This window comes from Epargyreus clarus, unplaced genomic scaffold (assembly GCF_041222505.1).
Source record: "Epargyreus clarus isolate Ecla_fem2 unplaced genomic scaffold, WU_Ecla_fem_2.2 ptg000014l, whole genome shotgun sequence".
NCBI lineage: Eukaryota > Metazoa > Arthropoda > Insecta > Lepidoptera > Hesperiidae > Epargyreus > Epargyreus clarus.
Genome location: NW_027332222.1, coordinates 12,319,072 through 12,346,833, shown reverse-complemented (window position 1 = coordinate 12,346,833; position 27,762 = coordinate 12,319,072). Strand labels below are relative to the sequence as shown.

Below are 27,762 nucleotides of genomic sequence, written 5' to 3'. Positions count from 1 at the left end.
CTTTAAGTGACACTGCCAAATTTAGTGAATGGGCAACTAAAGGTATTTTCAAAAGTAGACACAAATTATATGATTTATATTATGAAAGATCTTGTAACCAAGATGTCAAATTTAGGGAATATGTAAAAAAATATTCTAAAATATTTAAGATGGCCTGTTCCTGTGCTAAGTCTCTATATTTAAGAAATAAAATTCAAAAATCTTCAAATAAAATTAAAACAACGTGGAATATTATTAACAGTGAAACCAATAAGAATTTGATATATCAGCAAGACTTTAATTTAAAAATAAATAATATTGATGTAAAAAGGGATCTAGAGGTGGCATCAGTTTGAGAATTTCTTTACTAATATGCCTATTTTAACAACTAAAACTCTGAAAACATCTCCTATTTCCGCTGAAAACATACTTAAACAAAGTGTAAATGAATGTAGCACAGGATTTGAATTTTCAGTTGTTAATGTGAATGATATTATTAAGGCCTTCAATAGTCTTGATTCAAAGAAAACGGCAGATCTATGGGGGCTCTCCGTCAAAGCCGTTTCATCCATTATCAATCTTATTGCACCGCACTTAGCTTCTATGTTCAATGCTTGTGTTACTTATGGTGTTTTTCCTGACCTTATGAAACAAAGTAGAGTGATTCCCTTGTTTAAATCGGGAAGTAATTCTGATCCAACCAATTTTCGGCCAAATTTCTATAGTACCAACATTAAGTAAATTTTTTGAAAAACTTGTTTTAAATGAACTGCTGAAGTATTTTAATAAAAACAAAATACTTCATGACAACCAATTTAGTTTTAGAAGGAATCGCTCTACTATAGATGCAGGGATTGAATTGTTAAAGCATATTTATGAGGCCTGGGATGACTCGCGTGATGCCCTTGTTGTGTTTTGTGATTTATCTAAGGCCTTCGATTGTGACCACCATGAGACACTTGTCAGGAAATTACACCACTACGGAATCAGGAACAAGGCTCTCAACCTTTTGACTTCTTACTTAAATAATAGAATTCAGAGGGTTGATGTAAATGGTACAAAATCGCCCGGCGCTTCTGTTGCAATGGGCGTGCCACAGGGTTCAATACTCGGTCCATTCCTGTTTTTAATCTATATTAATGATTTGCCCTACTATGTAGGGAATAATCATGAGATTGTATTGTTTGCAGATGACACTTCACTTTTATTTAAGATTAAAAGACACTTAAATAATTATGACGAAGTAAACAATGCTCTCTCGAAAGTTATCCATTGGTTCAATATAAATAATCTTCTTCTTAATGAGAAGAAAACTAAATGTATCAAGTTCTCGTTACCCAACGTGAAGCATGTTGAAACCAATGTGCTATTAAATGGAACGGTTTTGGATCCTGTGGAATCAACTGTTTTCCTAGGTGTTACTGTTGACGCCAAATTGCAATGGGGTTCCCATATAGATAAATTGTCGGGTAGACTCAGTTCGGCGGCATATGCTGTTAGAAAAAATAGACTTCTAACTGATGTAGAAACAGCTAGAATAGTTTATTTTAGTTACTTTCATAGCATTATGACCTATGGTATATTGCTATGGGGGTGCTGGTCACACCTAAATGATATTTTTATATTGCAAAAGAGAGCTATACGAGCTATCTACAGCCTGCCTCCAAGAGCTTCACTAAAATAACTGTTTAAAGAAATAAATATTACAACTGTTATATCTCAATACATATATGAAAACCTAATGGTTTTCATATATGTATTACAAATTTATTAATATTTTTCCTTACATACATTAGTATGTAAGGAAAAATATTAATAAATTTGTAAAACGGTGTGACACGCATAATAACACATAATAATACAAGGAACAAACAATCTTTCTACACATGTTACTCGTCTCCACAGAATAAGTAATTCTTTTATGGGATACGTTTTTATAATAAACTTCCCTCCGAAATCAGAAATTTGTCAATTAATAAATTTAAATCCATAATCAAATCAAACTTAGTCGTAAAGCTTATTATAAAATTTCTGATTATATTGATGATAAAACAGCTTGGGACTGATCAATAACAAAATTATTAATTAATTAAGAAAATGTCAAAGTGTAGCGTATCTTGCTGAACAAACTTATTTTTTAGATAAATGTAAAGCAAGATACTGGAGCTAATGCTTTATTAATTATATATAAAAATGATGGCATTAAAAAAGAGAATAATTATTATTAAAAAAAAAAAGACAAACCCGCTGAGTTTCTTACCGGATCTTCTCAGTAGAGGTCGCGTTCCGATCCGGTAGTGTTTTAAGAAAAATATTGTACCTGACAATTTGTAAGCGCCGTCGTTGGCCTATACAAAAATAAATATATTTCATTTCATTTCATTTCATTTCAGTAAAAATAATCATTAATTGAGACAAGGTTTGTTTAGTAGGTATTTAATATTAATTGTTCTAGGGATACCAAACAATGTTATAATCATTTTGGATCATTGGCGGATACACAGTCGGACTTGGTAGATATAGAAGCAGAAGGACCCTCTTGCAGGTAAATTTCAGTGTTTACGAATGTGTTCTTGTCTTAGCCAAACGATGTAAAGTATTGAACCCACACACCCTCTCCGTGAATAAAGGCCACAACTAAGTTGTGAATAAAAAGCCATCAACTACCCAACTTTGGCACTAAAGAGCCACTTAATTACAACAATGAGTAGTACGAAACGACGTCGTTTGTTTCTAATAATTTTCCTTACATAAAAATAATTAAGCTACATCCACACACTGACAGCATTTCCCCACGTGTCGCAGTTTTGTTTTTGCGAACTTGTTTATTTCCTAGAGATCAATTGATATTACTTAGCTAGTTTTCCTGTATTTGCTGTACTTTTTTTATAAACACAACAGTAAAATTTAACATACCTAATAGAAGGGATAGGATTAAGAGCAGTAAAAATACAATATCGGTCATAATAATTTTATTCGCATATAATTATTGATTATGATACATGGAGCGCTAACGCGCACCGGTCAGTTGACGACAATCGCAACTCGGTCGTCTTTGCTCCAAAAACATTTTATTATTTATTTATATTGCATCGACATTCGTTATGCAAAACCGTGGCTACATATTCACTAGTGAGATGTCTCGAGGCTGCGGCGGTCTGTCGGACGTTTAGTCCTCGCGATACTACGGTAGATCGCAGCGTGGCCGCCGACCGTTCGCTTTATACATATATAATATATACTTACTTAAAATATAACAGTCAATTAGACAGCCGGATGTCCGTCCGATCAATATATTTACATACAAACAAACGGAGCGCCTGCCGCGCGCCCGGAGCGGCCGCCGGGGCCGGCCGCGGGCGGGGCGCCGGACCGCGGCGGGATCGAGCGCGCGAGCCGTGCAAATTTTAAATAATCTTACATCACTTTCATAATTTACGACTTAATTAAAATACCGAGAACCTAAACTCCGCGAGGTCGGCGGACGCCCGTCGAGCGCTCGAGTATCGATCGAGAGGGTTGCGGCGCGGCGCGGCGATCACTCGGCCTTCACCTCGGCGGCCGGCGGCGCGTCGGGCGCGGGCGCGGGCTCGCCGGCCTCCTCCGCCGCCGCGTCGCCGCTCTCCGCCGCGCGCTCCGCTCCGCCGCCACCGTCTGCGCAAACGGGCACCACGTCCATTTCATTACACCCCGGGTCATCGTCACAGTGGGAACGTCAGAGCGAGGGCGTCGGGTACTCACTGCGCTGGTGGTGATGGTAGTACAGGTTGGGGCGCGGCGTGTGCGGCGGGCGCGGCGCGGGCGCGGGCGGCGCGCGGTACAGCGGCAGCGCGGGCGCGTGCGGCCGCTGGATGGGCGCGGGGTAGCGCGGCGCCACCATGCCGCCGCGGTTCATGGCGTTGCCGCCGTTCACCCCGCTCGCTCCTCCGCCGCATCGACCGTTGTTGCCCCCGGGCAACATTTGCTGAGAATCAAACGTCACAGTGTCAATGTCGCTCGAATACGACGCCGAACGCAAGGGATGTAAGTTACGCCTGGAATATAACCTGTTGCTGATGTTGATGGTGCTGGTGGGGCGTGTGCGCGGGCGGCGGGTGCTGCGGGTGTCCGCCGTGCGGCGCGTGCGGGGCGTGCGGGCCGTGCGGCGGCGGCGCGTGGTACTTGTGCGGGGGCGAATGAGGCGGTTTCTGCGGTTTGGCGACGCCCTTGGGCGTCGGGGAGGACGCGTCGCACAGGGGCGCGAAGCCGTTTGCGTGCTCGTGCAAGGGACTCTTTAGCTGCTGCTGCGGCGGCGGCCGGGGCTGCGGTGGCGCGTATTGCTGCTGCAGGGGCGGAGCTCGGTACTGTTGCTGTGATGTGAATTATAACTTTTAGCACAAAATTTAATAAAATTTTCTCTGCGTTAGTAGTACATTTGAAACTAAATTTTAAAAAATGTGCAAGGAAAAATGAAAATTTATATACAAGGAGCATAATATAAATTTGTAGAATTTGTACCAATCTAGTGATCAACTCGGCGCATAAAACATACCTGCATCTGTTGGACGGCGGCGGCGACGTGCAGCTGCGAAGACAGGAACTGAGAGCTGAAGGCGTTGGATTGAGCGGGCTGGGTGAACTGCAGGGGGTAAGTGGGCGCGGGGGCAGCGGGCGGCTGGTAGGGCGAGTAGTACGAGGAGGCGGGGGGCGCGGGGCGCGGCAGGAGCCCCGGCAGCGAGTAGGGCGCCTCGCCTACGGGGCCCGAATACCCCATGTACTGCTGCTGGAACGTGTTTACGCCGCCCACGCCGCCGACACCGCCGCCTTTGCTTCCTATTGATAGCAAAAAGAGACATGTTTCACAAAATTGCTTTAATTAACTGAAGGATATGCGATAGGAAGCATCATGAAATTGAATGATTCAGTTTTTTTTGCGGATTTCTGCGGATAGCCGATTCTAATTTTACAGGTCGTTGGTTCCCAACCAATTCGTGTAGTTAAATAATGTAAGAACAAAAGTAAAGCTCACAAAGTAATCTGAATTGAAATTGAATGCGTTATAATACTGCCGCTGTCCATGTTACTACATGTTAAAAAAAATGCCTGGTCAAAATAGAAAAGATTGGGAACCACGCTAGGCATGCTATTTAATGATTGGGTGCCAACTATAAAAATAAAAACTAAAATAAATATAAAACGTAAAAAACTACTACAGGTGTTACATAATATGAATGATTGTCTTCAACTCATACACCTTCCACTGCTGAGCACAAGTATCACAGCGCTGATCAGATCTCTGGAGCATACTTCGCAACTTAATTCTAGTGAATGTAAGTAGTAACATAAGTACAAATTACAAAATAGATGTTATAATAAATCATAATACTGACCGATCGCTCCTATCTGTTGTGACGAGGGCTTAACAGTAGCCGACATAAGAGAGTTTGATGTGCTTGAAATAAGAACTGTGCTAGGATTATTACCCAGCTGTCCTGATTGACCAAATGCCGCACCACCTCCTGCAGCTGCCGCCTAGGATCGCATAAAATGAAATTTCAAATGAGAATATTGAAATATACTTTGCAGAATATAATTAACCAACTGATAAATTAATACTCACCATGCGGTACTGACTTGGAAGACTTTGGAACATATCAGGCGGGGGTTGATAATTGTACGGAGCAGCAGATCCAGCGCCATATGGAGTTCCTGGGAACCCACCAAATTGTCCGCGGCTCTGGTCTAAGAATGCTCCGTACAAGCTACCTTGTTGCGGCAGTTGCTGAGATGATCCCAGCAATTGCTGCGACGAGTTGAAATTAAAAACTGCCGGCGGCGAGGGAACCGACAAACCACCGTAACCGCCTTGATATCCCACATGATTATAATGTTGAGGAGGCGGCGATTGCAATTGTTGAGTGGGCTTCACTTTACAAACATTTGGGGGTGCGCCGGTTTCATTGTTTGTCTCTTCAAATCCGGAAAACTGTAATTCCTCGCTACCTTCGGCTACCGCAGGCATTTCCCAAACCTTTTTCACGCTTGCTATTTTTAAATTGAGATCAGCTGCCAAGGGCGATATTGTGTTTGAGGTGCTCATATGTGTACCACGCGGTAAACCGAGTGATTTAGCAGATTTGTCTTCGGTAAGTTGCCCAAGGTCAGAGTCGAAAGCGAAGTCCAGTTTCATATCAGAAGAGTCTTCAGCTTTCTGAGATGTATCGAAAGGCATTTGAAGCCCTAAGCCCTCTGCTTCGGACACAGGTCTGCCATTTTCTGACATAATTTCCTGTATCGATCTGGGACGAGATCTAACATCTCCGTTAAATGCTAGCGGTCGAGCCTCCATTTCCGAGGTAACCTCTTCCCCTTGCGGTTTGGCAGTGTTTGCGCTGGGTTGATATTTTTGTTTCAAAGCCTCAGCAGGAGGTGCAGTCTTATAATTAGTATTTTCAAATATAATAGTTTCTACAGGTGGAGTGGTCCCATCAAGAACACCTGATTTATCAGTTACGAGTGCGCATGCCGCTGGGGTCGATTTATTTTCTACGGGAGCTTCGCCAGGAGTGCTACGTTGACTGGATTGGCTGGATTTGTTATCAACCACTTCAGGAGGCTCCTCGACATTTCCACGCAAAGATTGTGCTATTGGTTTATCCCAAGCGTTAACAGCAGGCGGCGGAGGAGCTGCACCAGTATCTGGGCCGAACACAATTAAACCCATTTGTTGCTTTTGCCTTTGTTTAACAAAGCGTGGGGCTAGATTAGCCTGGCGCGGCCGATCATATTGTGTACTGGGCTTTCCTGGTACTGGTGCTGATCCCCGCGAATTAGATTTATCGCTTGCATTTCGAGTGGAGGAGCCATTTCTACCACCGCCTTGGTTTGAACGAGATCTAGGCTGTTTAGTAATATTTTGATTGTCTTCTTTTGAAGAGGCCCTTGCATCTTTTGAGTTTTTCTTGTTCCGTACTTCCTGGAAACCATCATCCACGACCTCATCATCTTTTTTCGCGCCAGATATTTTAAGATCTGTCATAGCCTCTGTAATATCAGCATTTTTAATTTCAACAACGGTATCTTTCTTTCCTCCTTGAGGATTTCGATTATTATTTTGTCTATTGCCATAATTCTGATTGCGTCCACCTTGGCTTTTTTGAGATTGACTCGATTGTCTTCCACCAATAGATCGACGATGAGTACCAGCACCACCACCTTCGGAATGTTCAGACGTTGTCTCCCAATTTTCATCTTCTCCACTTTGTGGACCACCAGTTCCTTTCGGACGCCTATCTCGCCCTCTACCTGTCGAAGAACCCGTTCGGGGCTTATTACCCTTAGCTTTGTCATCTTGCAAGTTATCTTTGATTTCTTCGTTATCCTTCACAGCTCTATTAGCTTGACTGAAAGGACTCTTAGTATTAGGAGGGCCATAACCTGCAACTCTTTTAGCGGGTGCTGGTGGTCTGGATGTCCCTTGGAATCCACCTCTTCCGCGTCGAGAAGGTTGGCCTCGTGGCGCAAAAGGTTCTCTGTTTTCCATGTTATCTACTATGTGTGGAATTTGGTCAAGGGGTGGATTAACTGCATCCTCTGATCTATCAGGCTTTTTAGGTCCACGAGGGCTACGGGGAGCCCTACGTCGTTCTTTACGTTGTGAGTTTGCGGTACCGTCAGTAGAACCATCCGATTCACTTGCTCTATTATTCGACCGAGAACTACGATGCGAGCGTCGCCCGCGAGATTCACGTGACCCCCAACCTCTACTGTAAACATTATATCCGCCACCACCACCAAAACCTCTTCCTTTTTTCTCAGAACCAGATCCACTAGACTTCCTTTCAATAGGTTCTTTATCCGGTATTTTATTTAGTTGCTCGTTACTAAACCTTTCATTCCTCTTATCATCAACAACTCGTTTAGAAGCATCTATATTTCCGACCATTGGATCTATTGGCCGTGTTTCTCCGATTTTCATTCCCGTAGGTGGGTCATTGCTAGATTTAGATGCTATTGATTCGCTTTCTGATACCTCCTTCTCAGACCTTTGTGGTGGAAGTGCAGGTTTACTAACATTTTGTAACGAAATTTGATCTACAGATGGTTTTTGGGGCTGGGTCAGATTTACAGGTGTATCATTTAGGACAACAGGTTTGGGGAGGGGCAGGTTAACGGGTTTATTGAGATTATCAGGAAACTGTTGCGATTGATTAGTGGCAACTGTATTTTGAGAGGGTATACCACCGAATGAATTAATTTGCGATGTAGGCGGATTGTACTCAGAAACTGGGTGAAAGCTTTGGTTGATGGTAGCGTTATTTTGATATTTGTGGGCTTGGTTTTGTAATGCTTGGTTATAAGAGTTCGCAATATTGTTGGATGACATGTTCTGCAGTGGTGTTTGTACTAAAACAGTTTGTTGGGATATTGGTTTCATTTCTGTAGATTCAGGTTCCTTTTGATCTTTAACAATCATTTCAGTTTCTTTGGAAGTTGAAACTGCTTCAGGTTTTGAGACTGTTGCACTCTGCTCTTCTTGGGCAACTTCAGCCCACGAAGTTTTGCCAAAGTCCTTTTCAGAAGATTCGCGCTGGGATGCATTTGAAGGCGGAGTAATTCGCCTTTCTGGAGCCTGCGTAGAAGCAGGTAACTCAGTTGAAGCAAAAGGTTCTGTGAGACCTATACTTTTTCTTTCAAACACTTCAGTCAATTTATCTGCTGCAGTTCTACTTGTGTGTTCAACAGTGTTATCTATTGATTTTCTTTCATTATCATTTCTTCTATCTTTGTAGTCATAATCTTTATAAGAATCTTTTGAATTGGATCTATCCAATTCCCTGCCTGACCTATCATAATCTTGCATTTCAGATCGCCACTGAGGGCCAGATCCATCCTTTTCCCTTCTTATATCATCTTCACGATCTGAATAATCTCTGTAAATAATAAAAAAAGAAATTACTGGACAAATTATCAAATGTATCCATCACAAATGTTTTAGTAGCCATATTTGATATTTTTATTGTTTCTTAATAGCAAATGTAATAATAATCATATTATATTTCAACATACCTTGAATATGAACGACGGCCATTATGCGGTCCATGCCGCGGAGCGTTATAAGACTGAGGTTCCTGCCGCCTAGGCGCTGGTTTACCCGAAAACGCCCAGCCTTTGTGTTGTTCTTCTTGCTGCCTGTTTTGTTGCTGCCTTAAGAAACGTGGAGGCATATTAGCTTGGAAATTTTTAGAAAATGCTGGATTTGATTGATCGCGATCTCGATCCCTGTTGTAATCCCTGTCTCTAAAATCGCGGTCGCGATCCAATCTTTCTCTATCCATGCGATCACGATCGCGATCTCTATCACCCGCCCGGTCTCTTTCTCTGTCGTATCGGTCACGATCCATGCGGTCCCTGTTATCGTTACGATCTCTGTCACGTGTATCGCCTCTGTCTTTGTCATTTTCTTGACGATCTCTGTTTTCGATTCTCCCCCTGTCTCTGTTGTCATTTTGTCGATCCCTATCGCGATCACGTTCACGGTCTCTTTCCCTACCATCAAATCGTTCCCTATTATCTCTATCTCTATTTTCAACACGATCCTTGTCTCTCACATCCCTGTCCCGTACATCATTACGTGAGTCCTTGAAATTCGCATCTCTGTTACGTGGTTCATTTCGATCCTTGTCTCTATTTTCCGCTCTGTCCCTGTCTTTATTATCAAATCTTTCTTTTTCCCGAGAATCACTGTCTCTATCACGATTATCGTTACGGTCTCGCTCGGTCCTCTCAACGCAGTCACGAGAATCTTTCGTCTGCTGCGGTGCCGATGTGTCACGCACCTGTCGCCGTTGTTCTTCTTCCTTGAGCGCTCGTGCGCGCGCAGCTATCTGGGCTATTTCATTGCTTTGTTTCTGTCGTCGTTCCGCCCATAACAAGTCTTCATCACCAGGCTCTTGAAATTTGGAGTCTATACGATCAGTATCTGCAGACGCCCTGTTGTTGTTTTTGGAACTGGATTTATTCGTTGGTGCTGAAGACTCACCATCAGAGAAGTCTAATTTTTGACTGAAAAAAGCAAATAATATAATAAGCATATACATTAAGTACCCATATCGTATTATATCACATTTCCATTCATTCTTTTGTTTCTACAGTGCAACTTACTCATAATCAATGTCGTCGTGTTGTGCCCATCCAGCATCACGAGATATATCATCTAGCGAGGAAATCTGTTCCTCGCGCAGAATAGGCCGAGCTGTGAGAACCTCAACGGCTCGGGGTGTGGCAGGCTGTCGCGGCGCTTGTCGCTGGCCCCCCGCATTGCTGCCAGCAGCGGCTGCTCCACTGCCGTTATTACTTCTATTATCGCGAAACGTGCTAAGTGTTCCCGGCACGAGTCCGCTACTGCTGCTACCTTTCATCAGCTGTTACAGAAAAACAAAAATATTTTTTTGACTTCATACTCGTTATTGCGTGTTTGGGAATATTTGGGTCACAATACGATCACAATACGATGTATACATATTTTCTTATAATAATCTTTGTTTTGTAATAGCTTCTCTTATACACATAAGGATGCACTGCTTTTTTTTTTATCGAATACGAGTGTAGACATTTAATTACATACATGCTATTTTAATACTTCATACAACAATTGTATTAAGAGTTAACATACGAAGGATGGGAGTATTGCACGGTAAGCGGGTGTCTGCTGTGAAACAGGCGTGGAGGCGGGCGCGGCGGCGGGAGACGATGTAGTTTCTTGCCGAACGCCGGCTGTGCCACCGCACGTCCAGCTCCCTTCCGCTGTAACAAATTTAATATGACATCAAAGTTAATTCAACAAACTAGAATACATTAAAACAAGCACTTGCACATGTACAATACACACATTAAAAAAATGAGTTAGTAAAAAGCTAAGACAAATGAAAAAACAAAATCTTCAGTAGCTCCTTACTTTATGGGCGTATATAAAAGGAGAGGGGGTCCAGGTAAGGGATTCGGACTCCTCCTTAGTATGCTAATCGCCTATGGGCGATAAAAGAAAAATTCTAACAAAAGGTCCTTTTAGATTTTTTGCTGCCAAAATTCATTGAATTATTTGAAACACCTCTGTTTAGGATGAGAATAAATTTTCACCGACCTTGACTACGCCATTGCGCTTAATCTACGCCCCCTTAATAAAGCTATATTGGATGTATATTGGGCGCATTTATGGCCGTAGGGCCATGCCTTACTTTGTGGCCTGAGTTGTGGCTGTGGTCCATGCTCTGCAGATCGGTGTGAGGGCTGAGCAGCAGCTGCCAATGAAGGAAATTCGTTGGGGAAGTGTGACGAAGATGGCGGTGGCAGGGCTCCCCATCCTCCTGATGCGCCGCTCGCAATTACACCGCTGTTCGATGTTGTAGTCTGAAATCATTTTCTATTATCATATTGCAGTATAGATAAAAGTATCTATTAATTGTCATAATACATTATATTAAATCAGTTCCCTAGGATGATATATAATACAGCCATACATTTAAGCTATTTTCTAACTCACCATTCCTCATTTGACAAAATATAAAAAATGTGTATTTTATATTGTTCATACATATGCAAAGAAAATTTGTTAAATCCAAAGTCAATGTAAATTATATTACATTGGGGATATGCAAATATATTTCATTAAATCTGAAATTAAATGATCAAACCATTACTGTAGTACATAATTTTGAGTACTTACTGTTGCTTGGGAGGTGCATGTTGCTGGTGTCGATACAGTTGTAGTTACAGCCGAGACAGAGCTGGAAAAATGTTATTATAATGTTCAATGAGCCAACAAACCATTAAGACAATTAGTAAAAGGTCTATAATAGATGTACTTTTTATAGGAGGCTGTGCATCTCAACTTAGGGAACGTACCCATACTACGTGACCCATTTTGAGGGGGAGGGAGGTGTTTAAAATGTCATGCTAAGTCACAGGAGCGGGGGGGCTTAGATTTTTGTCACATAGTATGGGTACATTCCCTTATTTATGGAGGGGGTAGACCCCACTTGAGTTAACAGGATAGCTACAATGACAACATAATAGTCATCATTTCTATCTTAAAGCATTCTTCGTATTATACTTACATATAATGCTCTATACTAAGGAATTGCTAATAGCCTTATATTTCAGCATCAGTCGAAACTCAAGAATATTTATTAAATGAATGAATTAAATGAAACAAGATTTTAAAGCTCAATCACAATTAACGGAAAACATCATTATAAAATATAAAAACTCAGTCCCTAAGAAGCAACATTGTGAATGGAATAATTAAGATAACCCACCTTAACCGAGTATGAATTGGCAACTCTGATAACAGTTGGTAGGCTATCTGCCTGGAACTTGTATATTAAACAAAGAGAACTTACTTAACGTTTGAATCTTGACCTGTTTCTGTTTTTAAAGAAGGTAGATTAGCTGGTGGGCGTCTGGCAGAAGGTACTTTTCCAAGACTTTGCATTCCATGCTTGCGACTTAGTTGAGCTTTCACTGAGGACGGTTCAGAGTTTTCGTTCTGAAATTATGAAATGACTAAATCAAAAGAAGTATATTAGAAAAATTTAAAACTTACATGACTCGTAAAATAAATCTGAAAATTTACAAAGGTTATTGTACACAGAAAAAAACAACTTCCTATTCCTTTTGTGAGGAAGTGAACAATGCCATTCAATAGAACTGTAATAGGTAAAACCAGTAATTCCAGTGAAGGCCACTGTGTTTAAGTGGAAGGTAATAATACATTTTGTGGTTAACACTTGAAATCGAGTTAGAAAATTTGACTTCCAGTAACCATTAAGATTAATGAAAATAATAAAGCAAAGGAAAATACTGTGTAAAATATTTTTTTATTATACAAAAATTGTAAAAAAACCTAGTAATCTAGTAATCTTTTCACCCAACCTACATAATATGTACAAAACAACCTTTTTCTCATGGTTCTGCCTGCAAGGGCTTTGTTTGTTAGAAATAAATCTGTGTTAATTCAGGTCAAACAAATCACCATTCATACTTGTATTGATAAAAACTTTGCACAAGTGTAAAATTAATGAGATTATTATTATTCCTAATTTTAATCTTATCCCACTATACACAATAGGGAACCTATTATGCATTATGAGAATTGAGAAATGCTTAAACATGTTAAGAGAAGGTCTTTCACAAATCAACCAGAATTAATTTTTAGATACAGACCATAAACAAAAAATAACTGCTATCATTATTAAAATAAATAGAGTAGAAAAGTTATACAATGATAACCTACATTACCTCAAAATATGTTAAGTTAGATTCTCAATTATCCAGCATAGTAAATGACACATGTACTGCTCTGTAGCAGTTTACAATTTAGCAATATATTATGGTCTTATAATATAGAAAGTTTCAGCATAATGGTAGCAAAGATCATAAGTAGGTCATAAGTATAGTGCAATTTATATTAGTCAATTTATACAAAATCTAATTGTTTGTATGTAGTTACTATAATATTATTTACCTATTTCATAATTACAATTTTCAGCTAGTTCACTGTGAAGAGGGTGAACAGAATTGATGTTAGCTTCAAGGTAAGGCATGAAATAGGGAGCTACAAGGACAGATTAAGTATTTTTTGATTTAGGTTCAATACAACTTTCTAATCTCTCCTTTGTCATTTGTACAGTTACGAATTAGAGATGTTTTACACACATACGGTCGTTAACTTGTTTGTATGTAAAACATGAAAAACTCACCTTGCTGGCGCAGTACAGACTATTGATGTCCAACTTCTGATATTTTTGCTTGCCGGACGTCGGCTTGCTCTGCGCCGTAGTGCCTCCGCCGCCCGGCGTCGAGAGTGCAGACATGCTGCGATGTACACACCATCAGGAGGTCACCCTCTCACCGACCACCAACTGCAACCAGCGCACACACTAGTTATACAATACTTTACACTGCAGCACTGCGGAATGCCAAACATCTACCAACAATCACCACAAAGAATCGTTCTTCAATACTACTCTCTCGCTTTTTTAGTCACTTCACTTGCAAATTTTACGAAACATGTAACATCCACTAGAACAATCACTGGTTTGAAACATTCACAAATCACTAAAACAGGAGAACACTTTCACAGCACTTATGATGGAACAATTTTGAGCCCTGCCCTCTGAAGTATATTGACGTGTTCGTGTTACATCCTTACGTTGAACGGACGCTGGATCGATGACGGCAAATTTTACTTTTTATTTTACAAATTGACACACTTCAATCTTCATTCCTTTTACACAAATAACTAGAAATCTACCTAAAATAACGGTACTAACAAATTAATCTATGGGAAAACGGTACATAACAAACCGAATTTATTTCTATACCTACGAAAAATAACAAAAGCAAAATAGATGTGTACCTTGGTCCGTAATACTCAGATATATGAAATTAAAATTATCTAAGCTCAAATGCTAATTTATTACAAGCAGATTACTTTAGATTTTTTCTTTATTCTACACTACCAAAACTTATATCACTTTATTTAAGATGGCGTCTCCAAAAGACGATCTCCTTCACAATCAATACTGTGACGTCACAAAGACGCGACACAGCGCACTCTACAGTTCTACACCAAGCATCAAAAATAGGTCGTAGTTGCGTTCAATATTATCAAGTTTAACATTAAAATTACAAATATGTAATGCTGTTCATATTAAATTCAAATCTTATTTTTTATAATTTATGATTATATACATTTGATTTATAACAACAATCTTAAAAATATTTTTATTTGACTATAAGGGTGAGTACATACGTTTTGAATTTATGCATGCTTTTTAAAATCACTGATCTTAGAATTATTTTATAACCTTATTATTTTGTGGAACTTGTAGAATTAGGTAAATCGTTACTAGTTCTTAAGCTGTTAAATGCTAATTGTACTTTTTATGTAAAAATTATAAATAATTAGTTGAGAAGGTTTAAGTAATATTGATAGATCGGAATTCATTTATTTCAAATTTTCATGCCTTTGTAATAAAAAAGTAAAACAATTTAATATCCGTAGCATATCACATTCTCTTTATACTATGATTTATATGAAATTTAAAATCATTTTCTTAGGTAATCCGCACTATTGTTTTAATTTAAATTACTATTATACATATCATTGAAATTTCTACGTAAAATTATTACCCAGCGTCCTATAATATATTTTTGTATATGCAGTTAAAATTACCCTTTAATTTTGCGAGGTCAGTGTTTGATATTTAAATGCCACATTGTTCGTAACATAAGATAATTATTGTAATGTAACATCTGTTCAAATGAAATGTCTGTTTTTAATATCAAAATTACACCATTTTACTAATTGCATATGAAAGTATATCTATATACGGTACACGTTACTCGTATGACAAAAAAAAACATTTTTTTTTGTCTGTCTGTCTGTCTCTTTGTCACGGTTAATTTTTGAAATTACTGGACGATTTTGACGAGACTTTCATTGCTACTTAGTTTTTATTATAACGAGTAACTTGTGCTACTTTTATTTTATAATAAAAAAATTAGGGATGCGGAAAACGCAGAAAAATAAAACCGATTCAATTTCTATAGTATGAAACCGCGGGGTTGTCTATTACACAATTCAAATTAATATTGTTTTTCTTTATGTTTGTGTTCTTTGGATGGTTGAAATGTAATAATGACCTATTTTAAAAGAGTATTTAGTTTTTTTGTTTATGGCTTTGTAAGGATAAAATCGTGAATACAACAAAGCTATACGGATATTATATAACTACGTCTATGTAGGTCTTATCAAGACCTATATATATGAGCTAAAATGAGCTTTGGGTTTTGTCTGGTTCACGCTTGCGCAATACGACCTCCGAGTATATTGATGGACGAAAAATCAGTAAGCGAGTGAAGATCTGCGGAGAAGTTCATAAAACGAAGAGTGTTTGAGTAAACCGGCAGCCATGGCGGGTAACATAGGAATGGAACAATTGATTCCAATTGTTAATAAACTCCAAGATGCCTTCACTCAATTGGGTGTTCATATGCAGTTAGATCTACCACAAATAGCAGTCGTAGGTGGTCAATCTGCTGGAAAAAGTTCGGTGCTCGAGAATTTCGTCGGAAGGTACGTAACTCAATTAATTTCTTTTCCTTGTTAACATTTATATATTATTATAATTATTATATATTTTTGTTACATAAATGTATATAGCTGGTTTGGGTAATAAATATATATAAATTAATACTCAAATAAGAAATTGAATTCATAACTAAATACTTCATATTCCATATTTGTTAAATAATTTGCTGCTAATAATCTTCTGAATAATGTTAGCTCATAAAATGGTAGATTTGAAGTATGCACAACCCTAGCTACTGAAGTCTTATATAATAACCAAATGTCGATCAATAAGCTTATATATATGCATAAATGTGTATGAACGATCTTATTTCTTTAAAATATAACGTACATAAAACGATCATTCATGAAAAGTAGTATTTTTAAGTATTATTTTCGTATGTCTGCCCTACATTTGATGCGCATGTCACGCAGTATTGATCTCATAAATCTTGAAACATCTTTGTTTTTAAATAGTAGTATCTTATAATAACGTATTTAGATTATTTGAATGAGGATTTTTTATGTATTTCAATAAAGAAAATAATAGTTTAATATTATTTTTAATAATAATAATTTTTACTTAGAGCATCTATCAACTGCGTTTCAACCAAAATATTTTAATTTATTTGTTAAACGGAACGTATCGTTACCATAACCACCCACCCACCACCATATTGAAAAATAAATTAGTTTATCGATGTTGTGAAGGATAGATGATGAGCAAATAATTAGTGTTTTTGAGTTGAAAAAATTGATGTATCGTATAAAAAATGTCTGGGAATTTCGGAATGCAGCAATTGATTCCCATTGTGAACAAATTGCAAGATGCATTTGTTCAAATGGGCGTGCACATGTCCTTAGATCTTCCACAAATTGCAGTTGTGGGTGGTCAATCCGCAGGGAAAAGTTCGGTGCTAGAAAACTTTGTCGGCAGGTGAGCATTTTGGCCGAAATTACAAAAGGGTTTACTGAAAACAGAAACCAGACACCGTATAGGATTATAGGCAGCTCGAAATATTTGCCTCAATTTTTATTATAAAAGTAATAATTTCACACAAATAGTTATTACATTGAAAAATGACCTAACTGGTAGAATATGCCTACTTCTTACTAAATTAATCTTCAATATAATATGGTTTTGATGGATCGTTGAACGTGTAAGGATGCAAGAATTTTCTATGTTCAAGGTTTTACATAATATAGTGATTCGAGTTCTTTATCATGATGAAAATGTTTTATTTACAGAATAGCTATTGTAACACTGTATTGTAACACATAATGTAAAGAATTGTTTTAAAAACGGACAGTAGTAGTCTAGAAATAAAGAAACAATTATTTTAGTTAAACAAATACACTGGAATGAAACATCACTTCTTGAATGTCTTTGTTACTTCAACTCAACCATTTATTATACGGGATTTATACATGGTATTGTAAAAGCTTATTAGCTGGAATAATTTTGTCTAAAGTCATATAATGTCCTTTGCAAAATGTTTAGCACATACTATACTATTCGTAAAAAGAAATTGGCTCAGTGGGACATACCTCTTTTGATTAATTTGAATATCTATTTGACATAGTTAAATAAGTAGCATGGCCTAAATTGGTATATTGAAGGCTGTGTCAGCTCTCAAAAATGCATATATAATTCAGAATAATCTACACAAGTGTTTAAATTTTTTTTTGCAAAATTAAGAAAACATTATGGATCATAAAAAACCATTTATGATTAGACTAACAATTATTCACCTCATGATATTTGACAGAGTTTGAACTGACCGTGCAAGATTGATAGCTAAAATTATTTGAACAGTTTTGTACTTGTATTCCCTTTTTGAGAATTTGAGGAGCTAACTATTATAAGCTGACTAGATGTAATTAATAATATTATATTATAATAGTAGTATATCTACTGTTTATTAGTATCTACATTAGTTTCTCTTGAACTGACTATGCCTGCCTGTCACACACACAATTCTACATTTTTAATTGAAGTAACAAATGAACATAACTGCAGTGGTAGGCGCTGCTGTGTTCCGGTTTGAAGGGTGTGGTAAGGGAGACAGACTTTTCCGAGGCGTTCCAGCTTAGTCCTCAGGGGTAGCAGCGCATCTGTGGCCGATCTCAGGTGGGAATGTCTAATCTGGGGTATATTACAGATGTCCATGGGCGGCAGTAGCCACTTACCATCAGGTGGACTATATGCTCGTCTGCTACTCCTATATTATAAAAAAAAATGCAATCCTGTGCAATGCAAAAAAAATGTAAGTGGCAACTGTTACCCATGGACCTTTGTTATCAATATGGGTTAAGATGAGAGTCACACCTGAGGTCACCCATAGATGCATTGTTACCCGATGACTAAGTTAGAAAATCTTGGATAAATATGTCTTCTTTACTCACTCCCTGTAAATCAGAACACAGTAGCAAAATGGCACTACTATTCGTAGGTAGAAACCGCTCTAGCAGTGGTTCCTTTAAAGTCCACAAAGGGCTATAGCACATACTTTTATGCTGAAATATTAGATAATAAGCACTTTAAGAACTTTGTGTAGAAGTATTTGAACATTTTATGCTTTGCCCAACATATTGATTGACAGGGAAAACAACAAAAATTTAAATATCATTACACAATTGCGCTGGTTGCCAAGGGAAAATACTAAAAATATATGTTGATAACATTTAATATGTATCAGTATCTCAGTTGAACCAAAGAATCATACTATACTTAATCAAAAGTTACAAAATTGTGCAAAACTGGTATCAGGAGTAGCTGTGTGTCTCATAAAGTTTTATATGAGTCACATTTAATGATGAATGAATCAATGAATGAGTGTGTAATTTATTTGTTTGAGCAAGGAGGTCATAAAGATTTGTAAAATCTGCTAATGTATCAATTTCCTGTTGACTAATTCTATGAAAAATATAGAAATTCTCACAATCATATAATCTTCTACAATAAATAATTTTATATACCATAAATTTCTTCATTCATATTACAATTGAATTATAATATCACTAAAAATATATTATGGGAACTTGTCGATCGAGCTCCATTTATTGAATCCAAAATTTTCCTGTCTTTCTACCGATCTACCCGATTCCAGTACGAAAGTACACACTAAATTTTATTGAAATCGGGCAGTTTTAATTATGCATTTATGTGACAATGGTATAATAGGAATACTTAAAATATTTCTGAAGCATCTGATCTATAAATAATAATAGTCTATTGATAAATTTGACAACTGAAACACATTTCCATTAATATTGGCAAGCTTAATTAACTATTTTTTCTTTTCAGGGACTTCTTGCCTAGAGGATCTGGTATTGTTACGAGGCGGCCTCTGATCTTGCAGCTGATAAATGGCAACACAGGTATTTGTTTCTTTTATATAATATAGAATTAGAAAAGAAGTGTTAAGTTAACATGGTCCTATAGACTGGTCCAGATAAATTAGGAGTCCTGCCCAATATTGGCACAGTCATGAAGATTTCTTTGAAGCTCTGATTTTGATATATTCTTCTGATCTTCTCTTGCAAGTAGTTGCATGTTTGTTTTGCATAGGCTAGGGGAAGAATATTGTGCAGTACTAGTAATTTGACAGTTGAATACTTCTCTATAAATAATTGGCTTCCGGCTTATGTGAAAAAAATATTTTGGCAGATTCATAAGATTTAATCATGAATATTAAAATTAAGTTTATAAACGCATGGACCCCAAATTTCATTGATAAAGTCACGCAGTCCAGAGGAAGTACAGAGGGAGTCTATTTTAATTTAATTATAATTTTGTTTAAATATATACAAAAATATTGTGAGTAAAGGCGTTAGAATTTTAAATTATCACAAAATTTTGGAGTCTGCTAGGTACAAACTCTCATTTGGTTACTAGATAACGAAATATGGTTTTTTTTTACTCTTCCTACTTAGCGAGATAATCTGTTCAGCATTGGGATGTGGCAAGATAGAAGGTTTTAATTTTAAGTCTGTGAGAATATCGTATGATTGGCGGATATTTTCACCGAATGTTCTTGTATTTTCACGAACAACTGTAGTATCATTAACCTTCAGTCGACCGTGTTGTGTGCAAGGAACTAATTGTCAGTACCCGTTAACATGTAATGTTAATAATCAGCTCCATCCGGCGAACTTTTGGCTTCTACGTGTTGTAGCATATATACATACTGAAGTCTGTTCTCGTGCTAAAGAGGGGACACCTACGTATAGCTCTAGGTACGTTTTTAAAAGAGGGAGGGTGGAATAATTGCTGGGCGGGCGATATTCGAGGAGGGAAGGTGAGGGGATCGTGCCAACGTGATAACATATGCTCTGCTTTGTAAATTCCTATTAGACTGAACGAGATTAGAAAGATAGTTACGTGTTTTTATAAACCTGACTTTTATTACTTTTTATGCAACGATTTTAAGAATACATTGTAAGGAATAATGGTTAGAGGCTCCCATTATTTTGGGGAGGTCATTCGTTAGACTTACTTTGCTTTCTGTTTCACGTTACATTCTTGAAACTTAAGTAATGTTTTTTCCATTAGGCGGCGGGTCGCATACCTCTTTTTATATTCATACTGAATACGGGACCCTATAACAGCGGTTATTTTTTTTATATAATTATATTAGTAGTTGGACGTGACGTCGCTCATGACCCCTACTCCCCTGTCATGTAATTTCACATTTTGCAGACCTCTTCTGTGAGAAGTAATTTATGGATGACGTGACACGACCTTTTGTTTGGCGTAAAATAATATTAAAGCCATTTTTAAGCTGGTCCCTTATATACCGTAGATAAAATTGACATTGTAAATGAGGTTAGAAGTAGGCACGTCATTTATGCAGTTTTTTATAATGTTACAAGTAGCAAACGAGGTTGCAATCCACTTGGTAAGTGGCAACTGTCGCCCATGGACCTCTATAATCAACCTCAGATGAGATGAGAGTTCTTCCAGAGGTCGGTCACAATTGCGGTGCCACCCTAGAGGATTAAGTTACCACACCCTTCTAACCGGGACATGGCAAACTTTACACTGCTGTTAGGTGTGACGGTGGTGCCTCTAGAGTGTTTGAACAATTTCATGTTTATCTTTTCTTAGATTAGAGACCTAACGTCGGTAATCACTGCGTTTATACGACTGAAGACTAAAGTATAGAACGCGTCGTGTAAAGGTATATGCATTTACACACCTTTCACACCGGAACAGCGTTTACCACTGCTCTTATAAGTTAGGAAAACGACGATGGAGCCACCGCGATCCTAATAAGTAACTAATACTATCCAAGCAATATTAGGGGCAATTATATTAAAAATTATGTGTTTCTCGTAGAATATGCGGAGTTTCTTCACTGCAAGGGCAAGAAATTCACGGATTTCAATGAAGTTCGCGGCGAGATCGAAGCCGAGACCGACCGCGTCACCGGCTCCAACAAGGGCATCTCACCGGTGCCCATTAACTTGCGCGTCTACTCGCCTAATGGTATGTTATTTGCTATTTTATTTACCTTTTATTTATTGTTGTACATTAACATTTCAATGGAATGATTGGGTGCATGTTTTATCTTAGTTTAGCTTGTAGTAATCAAATAGTATCATGATATTAATGCTTTCTGGTATTACAGGAAACAAATCTGTGATTACGAATAAAGCTTATTATATGGTTGATTTTTTGGGAAAACCTGCTTATATTTCAATGTAGTTTAGTGTGTTTTTTGTGAAAGTCGTGAATTTACAGGCATTCGATATGAAAAATCACCAATAATTATTATTGAATTCCTCGAAGTCCTTATTATTTATTATATTTTCTTAAATGCTACCTAAATTAGGATTGTCTATCGAGCCCACGAGTAAGATTATTACTATTGGGGTTTCTATATTACTATTCTTTAAGCAAGTAATCAATTAAATCACGGTGATATATATTTTATTAAAACAAATAAATGGTGCATTCCGCAAATCTTCACATGAACACATGTTTCTTTTGAACTTACGCTGTTGTATAAACAACTACGCAGATATTTCAAACAGTTTATGTTATAGTATCAGTTGGGTATGTGTATCTGTTTACACATAAATCTGTTTCTGTGGTCATCAAGATTTTTTCAAACGTAGCATGAGATAATTACGTTGTACTGACTCATACGCTTTGTACGTCGTTAACCGCCAATCCAATAAGTCCAAGCGGATAGAAGCCTACTATTAAAATAGTATAGTCCGCGTAAAACTGCTAGTCCGCTCTGAACTAAGAAATGAATCGCATCGCCATAGCAAATTGTATGACTACCTGCTCGCAACAACTTCAGAGCGGACTAGCAGTTTGGCGCGGATTATACGTAGATTCACGTAATAGAAGGAAATGTTACGACTGGGAATTTAAGGAAAACGCACCATCTGCTAATTTATTGATGGTGATTGACATTAACTCTTTTTATGAAATTAAAGTATTAAAGGTCGTGCAGTTCATCTGATCATACGTGGTTACGCTCATGGTACATATGTAAACAATCTTAAGTAGGACCTAAGGGTAAGATTGTACCTAGGTCTTGCGTAGAAGGACCGTTACTCCTGCGTACTAAGTTGGAACGTCTCACCTGTTTGCATTACGACAGTTACGACATACACGTGAAATTGGAAGATACTATTATTTAAAATTATTATTGCACGGATGTGCTGTCCGTGGTGCCATCGCAATTGAACCACGAAGTGTTCTACCACTTTCATTTTACTTCTACTTTATCATCTTATACTTATACTTTATCATTTATCAAGTTATCCTTATCTGAGTCACAACTTTAATTGATTTATGTTTTATCTCGCAATCATTTCCTGTGTACATCTTGAAACAAACAATTGAATATATTGATTTCCTTGATTTACGTATCATAATGTAGTAGTATTAAGGTAGGTACGGTAGTTATAGCTGCGTTGAAGGCGGCTGTTTACGACGGCCGCGGTTGTTTACTCGCCTAATCCCTGTTACCTCGTTAAGCGTTCACTCCGTCATATACTTGCAAATATTTTCTTATATTACCATCTGATTATTGTAGCTACTGTATCTGTAGATAAATCCTTAGGAGCTTATATCCGTTGAGATTTCTTAACCATCTATCGAGATATGGAAGTCCATTTGGTCATAGTATACAGTTTCTGAAGTCCTGATCGGATTATCTGGTCTACTTTGTCAGCATACCAGCAGGTTTCAATTCTTTAGTCGAGCATTTTAACCATAATTTAAGGCACATAATATTTACATACGTACCTTATGTATATCCACGTTGATCAAGAACGCAGATTTTACGTACTATCGGTTATTGATCTGATAAAATTATGAATAAATAGGTAAAACGTCAATAACCTTTGCTATCGCCTTTAATATCAGAATATATAAGTCGAGCTTATTCATTTTATTTTTATATTATACGATTATTGATCCTGTTTTGAGGTTAGCCTACCCTTAGTTAGAATTTTTAATTCGATAATTTGCCGTTAAATTTTGTGTTATAAGTTTATAAATATCAAGGAGGGCCTTTGATATCAGTTTCTGGTACACGAAACAATATTAAATCTTACAAAGTGTAACGCTATTTATGCCGTACTCGTATGATTTGACTTATCTCTTAAAATTTGATAAATCTACCGACAATCATTTTAATGTAACCCATTATAGGGTGTTTGTGTATTCGTTTTCGTTTATGTTCTTAGCACCCACCCACGGTACAGGAAAAATCCTAGTGTGGGGCTATGAGTGTAGGAAGCGTTAATTATTGCAAGGAGAGTCCTTTGCAAGTATGGATTGATGATAACATTATTTTAGGGTTTTATATGAATCATCTAACACGAAGAAAGGTATAAGAATATCGTACTAATTCTTCTTAGTAACTTACTAGGTATTTTTAAACTAATAAAGTCTGCATTATCATTCGTCAAAGAATTTAACAGGTTCCTTAAAAATATAACCGGATGTAAGTGATATATTTGCACTGAACAGAATTTTAGATTCCAGCAGTGACGCCATGTATGACGGGATCTTTATCATAGCTGTTGACTATACGTGACTCAACTTTGATAAGTGTCTGAGATAAATTACAAGCTTGTTAATTGAATGGATGGCACATTGAGTGGAATTATGGATAGGTGGCATGTATTGCCTGTACATCGATAGCATAGAACTATTCATTTTAGAAGGACACTAGCTGACCCGGCAAACGTTGTGTTGCCATATAAATAAAAAAAATGTTAATGGTGACCAACCCTTATCACTTAGGGGTATGAAAAATAGATAGTTGCCGATTCGCAGACCTACTGAATATGCATATTAAATTAGGTGAAAATCGGTAAAGCCGTTTCGGAGGAGTACGGTAACTAACATTGTGGCACGAGAATTTTGTATATAAGATTATTCTCGGAATGTTATAATTTGTAGATTTTCAAAGTAGTTATATAATAGTTAACACTAATTTGAAACGTTTAAGCTATTCTTAACTATGCAAATTCGAATTGAAAGAAGGCAGCTTAAGTAGCTCTCATATAGGCTTCAGACATTTGAAATGAGTGACGATGCCAAATGAATTCGTAAGCATTCTTTTAAGCCACTAATAAAACGAACTTGGAACATGTTCTTGGCATTGATTTATGTGAATGCATTTATTTATATTTATAATTTTATTAGAATTTTCTGGAATATTAATTCTGGGGCAATAATATATTTATAAGCAAACAATTATTTATATGAAAGATTTATAAAAAAAAAAAAACTCTCAAATGTATGTGAAGTCTACCAATACGCACTTGGCCAGCGCGGTGAACTATGGCCTAATCCTTCTCATTATGAGAGGAGACCCGTGCCCAGCAGTGGGACAGTAATGGGTTGATGATGATGATGATGATGAAGCAAACAATTATAGTTACTATCTTGCAAATGTATTATTTTATATTAGGTATAGATTATTCTTGTACATTATTATCGATAAATAAATTAATATTTGTTGTTGTAATAATACAGTTATTATTGTAAAACACAATGCATTTATAGGTCACGAATAGAGATAACAGTAAAAACGGGGTTTTAAAATAACATATTATAATTTATTCATAATTAATAAGGGTTGTAACAAGGTATTGATTGGAATGGACTTTAGATGCAAATTGTTCTACTTTGAATTCATTAAGGAGTTATGGATACTCTGTGGTTCGACTCCGGCGGCACCACTGCCACATTTATTCCTGTCTAATAACAGTGTTGAAAGTTGCTGTGTTCGGGTTTGAAGGGTGTCATAATGGTCACATACTTATCCAAGGCGTTCTAGCTTAGTCTTCAGGGTAGTGGCGCAACTGTGAGCGACAGCTAGAAATCTGATCCTACGTAGGTTTGATTACAGATTTACATGGGCAAGAGTAGCCACTTACCATCAGAAGGACTCCATGCTCGTCTGTTGAAAAAAAACAAAAACAAAAAGTATTCATTGATGGGCACCATCAGATGGCGAAAGTTTGATTACTAATTCTTTAACATATCAACGTTTGCAATACGCCGTCTATGGTTTGACAAAAGCAGTATCCACTACTTTCACAGTTGTGTCATGCCGTGTCGGCTTCATGATGCTTCCGTACTCTCAATGGTACAATCGGCCCACGCGTCTATTGTTGTTCGATTATTTTATAATTATTTGCAAGTAAAACGTTACGTTGTCAATAGAGTCGCTTCGACGAATGCGATAAAATACTCTTGAAAGCCGGAAACATATTGATGACTCCTTGGCGGCAGCGGTGACTGACGGAGCGGGTCACATACCGGTCTGACCCACAGAGGGTCCCGGGTTCGATCCCCTGCCAGACAGATTTCTAAATGATGATTTTAGATTTCTGTCTCTGGGTATTTGTCTTTGTGTGTGTCCATAGCACCCACGAGACAGGGAATCCTAGTGTGGGACTGAGTGTAGAAAGCGAAAGCATTGAAGATTTATTATTATAAGACACTGATTTCAAGCGTGAAGCGGTTTTTCCGTTTCCGTAATAGAGTGAGGATGGCGGTTGACTAACATATGAGACCACCAACTTAGTTCTCTGGAGTGGCAACGCTATGTAATCGGCTTCAGGTAAAATCCCTGTTCTATATAGAATGGGTTACCGGTGTCCAGTTGCAGTGACCACTTACCACCAGGTGGACATGTGGCTGATTTTCGTTTATTCCTTCAATGTTATAAAATTATGTGTATAAAGGGTATGTCTAATTGTCTAATTTGCGATACGTAGCAAATTATATAACAGCCCTTGTAAATAGTAGCGATGTTAATAAAGTAGAAAGGGATTTTTTTTAATACCCAGATCGATTTACTAGGTTTAGTATGTAACAAGATTACAAAAGATTTATATGATACATTAGTATGCAATACATATGAGGAGTGTCGACAGTGACCCAGTTGCCCATTCAATTCTCATTCAGTGCTCTACTATAGTACGATGTCTTACGTAGTAGTCTTAATCCTAAGCCAACCATGAATTTGTGAAGCCAGAATGGGCAATAAATTGTGAATTGAATTGACTCATAGTTCTATGTTCGAATATATTTCTATTCAGAACTTTGTTCAAAGATCATAGAATCTTTGAACAAAGTTCTGAATCGAGATAGTAAAAGCACTTTGGCTCACGTGATATGATCACTTATTAAGAAAATATAGTAGGAAATTAAACGTGGTTAACGTTACCCATTTCGACGATATGTGTGGATCATTGTTAGATAATAGATTTAGTTCAAAATTTTGCAAATGATATTATGGGTTAAGCAAACAAATCAGGAACATACAGAACTCCTTTCCATAAGGAAAATATTAAATACAAGTTTAATTGTCAATTGGTAACATCATCAGTACACGTTTTATATGAAGCCATCATAGATATTAATATTGTAGTATAATGTAATAGAATTATCTGATTGAATGCAGATAACAGGGACACGTAGATTTATTTGTTTCTTATGTCGGCTATAAAGATAAGAAAAGATAAGTATTGTGTGAAAATATGCTGTTTTAGGATTAAAATATTGTTTACATTTCTCGAGACTTTTATTGACTGCAATTAAAATAACAATCTGCTACTACTTTCGGAGTTGGTCATTCCATATGTGTCACTCGAGAGCTATGCTTTATCTTATCGTTTTCAATTTTATCTCTTTGATTCATGTTTGTTGTGACTGTTGAGTGTCATCGTTCGAAATATTATAATTAAAGTACGTTTATGCGATTACGGTTCCACCTCCTTACTACGCCTCTTTAACCAAGGACAAACAATACTAGAGTATAGTTACCGTGTCATGAAAGAAAACTCGTGCCAAGCATATAGCTAGCGATTGTTATTGATTGGAATTGTTAAACTCTGCGAGCAATAAAAAGATAATTTGGAAATTATAAAATACCAATATAATGTTTTATGGATGTACTGATTTGTATAAAACGTATCTGCCTTTAATAAAAGTTATACTGGATGGAGATGATCATAATTTATCAATCCTATATTAAAGACTTGAATGGTATTCCCCTTAACCGTAATACGTCTTATAACCACAATACTTATAATAATAATAATAATTGCAAAAACACGTCTATGTACTTTCTACTTATGTATGCACGAAAGAATCCTAAACATCCATTACAGACCTAAAA

General features: G+C 37.3%; 2 protein-coding genes across 17 annotated transcripts in view; one reads left to right on the top strand and one right to left on the bottom strand.

Annotated features, from left to right (window-relative positions):
* Positions 1–2,936: 2,936 nt before the first annotated feature.
* Positions 2,937–14,557, bottom strand: nocte (no circadian temperature entrainment). Its single transcript, XM_073078975.1, has 14 exons — positions 14,378–14,557; positions 13,719–13,880; positions 12,360–12,505; positions 11,684–11,744; positions 11,196–11,367; positions 10,634–10,764; positions 10,123–10,382; positions 9,028–10,023; positions 5,579–8,891; positions 5,349–5,490; positions 4,511–4,791; positions 4,026–4,328; positions 3,721–3,943; positions 2,937–3,633 (listed from the first exon to the last, which is right to left on the bottom strand). The coding sequence occupies exons 2-14, from the start codon at positions 13,830–13,832 to the stop codon at positions 3,518–3,520; spliced, it is 6,258 nt and encodes a 2,085-aa protein (XP_072935076.1). The 5' UTR covers positions 13,833–13,880; positions 14,378–14,557; the 3' UTR covers positions 2,937–3,517.
* Positions 14,558–15,856: 1,299 nt separating this feature from the next.
* Positions 15,857–27,762, top strand: part of shi (dynamin-1 shibire) — a 29,482-nt gene continuing 17,576 nt past the window's right edge. For 10 of the 16 annotated variants that reach the window (XM_073078966.1, XM_073078960.1, XM_073078965.1 and 7 more), the window contains exons 1-3: positions 16,772–17,030; positions 19,401–19,474; positions 21,435–21,584. In XM_073078966.1, coding sequence (XP_072935067.1) covers positions 16,867–17,030; positions 19,401–19,474; positions 21,435–21,584 — 388 coding nt within the window. In that variant the 5' untranslated portion in view covers positions 16,772–16,866. Of the gene's footprint in view, positions 16,100–16,771; positions 17,031–19,400; positions 19,475–21,434; positions 21,585–27,762 lie in introns of those variants that run through there. The other 6 variants (XM_073078967.1, XM_073078961.1, XM_073078963.1 and 3 more) reach the window with 3 other exon arrangements.